Genomic DNA, 3,190 nt, shown 5'->3' with positions numbered 1-3,190 from the left:
CTGTTAATCAGTTCAGTGGTCTGGTAAAACTAAGATATACTTAACTTGTTCCTCTCTCATTTATGTCTTTTCTTTCCTAACCTTTTCACAACTTCTGTTCCTTTTGTTTTTCCTAGTCTCAGTCTTTTAGCTTAATGTCTGAGAGTTGGGTCGTCCTAGTATCAAGTCCTTATTGCAGATGACGCTGAGACAAAACTGGTATAGCTTAATACGCATAGTGCAAATATCTAACGTCTCTCGAGTCTGACTTAAACTTTATTCTTCAGTCTTCGAAAAGAATAATTTTCTCTCTCTCTCTCTCTCTCTCTCTCTCTCTCTCTCTCTCTCTCTCCCCTAATGCCAGTTTTAGTCAATCCTGGTCAGCTCAAGTGAAGAGTTCCCTTCTCCTCCCAGGCGGCTCAATATCCCTGACTTACAATAGTTTTCCTTTGACGAGACAGGTCTATTGCTTCCTTTCAGCTTTAGCAGCACCCAATTATCTCATTTTTTCAAGCCTGGACTGAAAAAGTTATTCGGCATTTACTGTTGTCAAATGAAAAACAACGCGGTTTGAGTCATTGTTAAAAAGCTGACCCGTAAGAAGCTGGAAGTCATATTTGGAGATAATCAATTTATCTTACAGTCAGATTTCCATGGATGAGTTGCACATCTCCGTAGGTTGTATGAGATGTGAAAATATTTCTTTTTGTGTCTATTGTTTATGCAGGCAATCCAACCACTTGTAAACTAATTTCCTTTATACCTTTTCCAGGGCCTTTGGAGTAGACCAGTAAGAGGCTGGAAGTCATATTTAGAGATATAATCGATTTATCTTTGTCAGAATTCCATGGATGAGTTGCACAGCTCCGTAGGTTGAATGAGATGTGAAATATTTCTCTTTGTGTCTATTGTTTATACAGGCAATCTCCTCCACTTGTCAACTAATTTCCGTTATACTTTTTTCTGGGCCTTTGGAGCAGACCCGTAAGAGGCTGGAAGTTATATTTGGAGATATAATCAATTTATCTTACATTAAAAGACTTCCATAGTTGAGTTGCACATCTTCTCCGTAGGTTGCATGAGATGTGAAAATATTTATTTATATTTTTTGTGTTGATTATTTATCTAGGCAATCCCATCCACTTGTAAACTAATTGCCTTTATACCTTTTTCAGGAACTTTTGATATTGCCAGTTTGAAGGGATGGTTGCCAACAACTCATGGGTGAAGTACATTGCTATCTTTACAATATTTACTGAATAGATCATAAACCGTTTTGGCTTCTATTATCAGATAGTACTACATCTTACTTAGTAAGAAAATCTGCATAAATTCATGCATGCATAATCTGTGCGATCCAGATATTCATACACGCTCTCACGTAATAGAATCTTGCATATATAAATATATATCCACAAAAATGGGTAAAGAAAGGAATTACATTAGCTGCCATATTTATTTCTTAAATCTTACGCAAACCTTACAGATCTGAAGCGTCTGAGCCATTATCTCTTGTAATAAGGATATGTTAAAACAGTCATCAATTTTTAACTGTCTGTTGATGACTGCAGCATAAATGAAGTCAATGAATTTTGTTAACAACTGACTGGAGAAATTTTCAGGGAGCAATCACAGAACGAATTTACGGAGGTCACTTTTGATTCCTAGGTTTCTCTCAAGGTACAGTGAGATGAAAAAGTAAATGCAGCAAATTTGCATGATGGTCCATTACAGTACATCGTGTCCTGCAAATAAAAGACAAAAAAAAATATCAGCTTACATTCCTTTGAATACCCTATATCAACAATTTCATTTTACCCAGGCCCGTTCATTGTTTCAGTCTCACAGTATAATCAGTTACAACTTATTTACCTAGAAATTAGAATTTAAACAGACCGTCGTCCTATTTCTTTCCCGCTTCAGCCATGACTCTGGGAATCCCGAGAATGGAGTTGATCATTCCTGAATTCCTCTTGTGGGCCTCAGCTGCGTTCCAGGATCCGTGTGCCACGCGCAGGATTTGGGCAGCAAGTTCTGCCACGACCTACAATGAAAAGTCACATCCGATATTCTAGTCAAGTTTCTGTTTTGTACTGTGAAGTAACAGTGTATTGGAGGCTTCTAGTTTGCATTCATTACTACGTAATCTAATGACAAAAACTACTTTTTTTTTGTTGGGGGGGAGGGGTTGCTCTTTCATAGAGAGTGACTCTAAGCAATGTTCGGGGCTCGTTATCTAGGACTAATATTCCTTGGGGGTCATTAACTTAATGATATTTACAGTCTTTTGCTTATATTTTTACGGTTATATCCATACCGGGCTTGTACCAAAATGGCCGTGATACATACCAGGTTAAAATCCTTTGAGGGCCACCATCTAGAAAAGATCCATTTTCCCCCCTCTGTTTTAATAACCTCCTGGCAATGATAGACTCACCTGTCTCTCTGTTATCATGAGATCTTCCTGAGCCGTTGCATAACAGGAAAGAACGACGACCACCAAGGCCAAGCAGACAGCTACGAATTTTGACTGCATTCTGAAAGAAAGTCAAGCGCATGGATAAGGTAATCTGTGAAAACGTCATGTTCTCTATATCAACCATCTAAGATGAATTCACATCAAAACAGAAAACAAAATCGTGTGTTGGTAGTTCATACTGATTTCATGTAAAGGGAAATACTTTGAGAGAGACGAAATAAGTGGGAGATCAGGAAGACAAACGAAGATCGAATGGTGGCGTCCAGAGAGAATCTCCCACTTTTTAAGCAGTGTCAACCCCTTTCCCGGGCCATACCTGTCCAACAACCCCTCCCTCCCCCCGCCCCTCCCCACCATCACCCCAGGGTTCCATTCAAAGACATTTTTTCTCGTCCTACCTTGTTTTGTCTGCATCATTTTTTTTTTTTTTGTCATCTATTATGTTCTTTTTAGCTCCATTCAAGCAAGAGTTTCAATTTTTCCACATTTATTGTGTCTTGTACGATTATCATCTTATTTGAACGCAATGAAGGGACAACTGTGTGCATCCGAGCTTCGTGGCATTACAGTTTAATCATATGAATGAATATCGAACCAGATTTAATACCTATCCAAGCAAGGCCAATTTTACTGGTTGCGATAAAAGAAACCTGATGTAGCTGCCTACCCGAATTTTAGCCTTTTGTCATCTTAAATATGTTATGTAGCTATGTATGTATGTATATAAACGAC

General features: G+C 38.4%; 1 protein-coding gene across 3 annotated transcripts; it reads right to left on the bottom strand.

Moving 5' to 3' along the window:
* Window positions 1–1,430: 1,430 nt before the first annotated feature.
* On the bottom strand, window positions 1,431–2,715 carry LOC135214303 (pigment-dispersing hormone type 1-like). Of its 3 annotated transcripts, none has more exons than XM_064248467.1 (4): window positions 2,638–2,715; window positions 2,417–2,516; window positions 1,852–2,023; window positions 1,431–1,724 (listed from the first exon to the last, which is right to left on the bottom strand). In XM_064248467.1, the coding sequence occupies exons 2-3, from the start codon at window positions 2,513–2,515 to the stop codon at window positions 1,883–1,885; spliced, it is 240 nt and encodes a 79-aa protein (XP_064104537.1). In that variant the 5' UTR covers window position 2,516; window positions 2,638–2,715; the 3' UTR covers window positions 1,431–1,724; window positions 1,852–1,882. The 3 variants fall into 3 exon arrangements, with proteins under 3 accessions (XP_064104537.1, XP_064104528.1, XP_064104546.1); XM_064248458.1 differs by having other exon boundaries at window positions 2,661–2,706; XM_064248476.1 differs by having other exon boundaries at window positions 1,876–2,023; window positions 2,661–2,706.
* Between the last annotated feature and the right edge of the window lie 475 nt (window positions 2,716–3,190).

This window comes from Macrobrachium nipponense, chromosome 19 (genome assembly GCF_015104395.2).
Source record: "Macrobrachium nipponense isolate FS-2020 chromosome 19, ASM1510439v2, whole genome shotgun sequence".
NCBI classification, from domain to species: Eukaryota; Metazoa; Arthropoda; class Malacostraca; order Decapoda; family Palaemonidae; genus Macrobrachium; species Macrobrachium nipponense.
The sequence above is the reverse complement of the archived record's forward strand: the minus strand, read 5'-3'. Positions and strand labels throughout refer to the sequence as shown.

Bases quoted from the DNA above. Each gene is read 5' to 3' on its own strand.
- LOC135214303 (XM_064248467.1), bottom strand. From the start codon at position 2,515: ATGCAGTCAAAATTCGTAGCTGTCTGCTTGGCCTTGGTGGTCGTCGTT. The intron at 2,024-2,416 runs GTGAGTCTATCA...TTTTCATTGTAG, and splicing joins TCATGATAACAGAGAGACAG to GTCGTGGCAGAACTTGCTGC.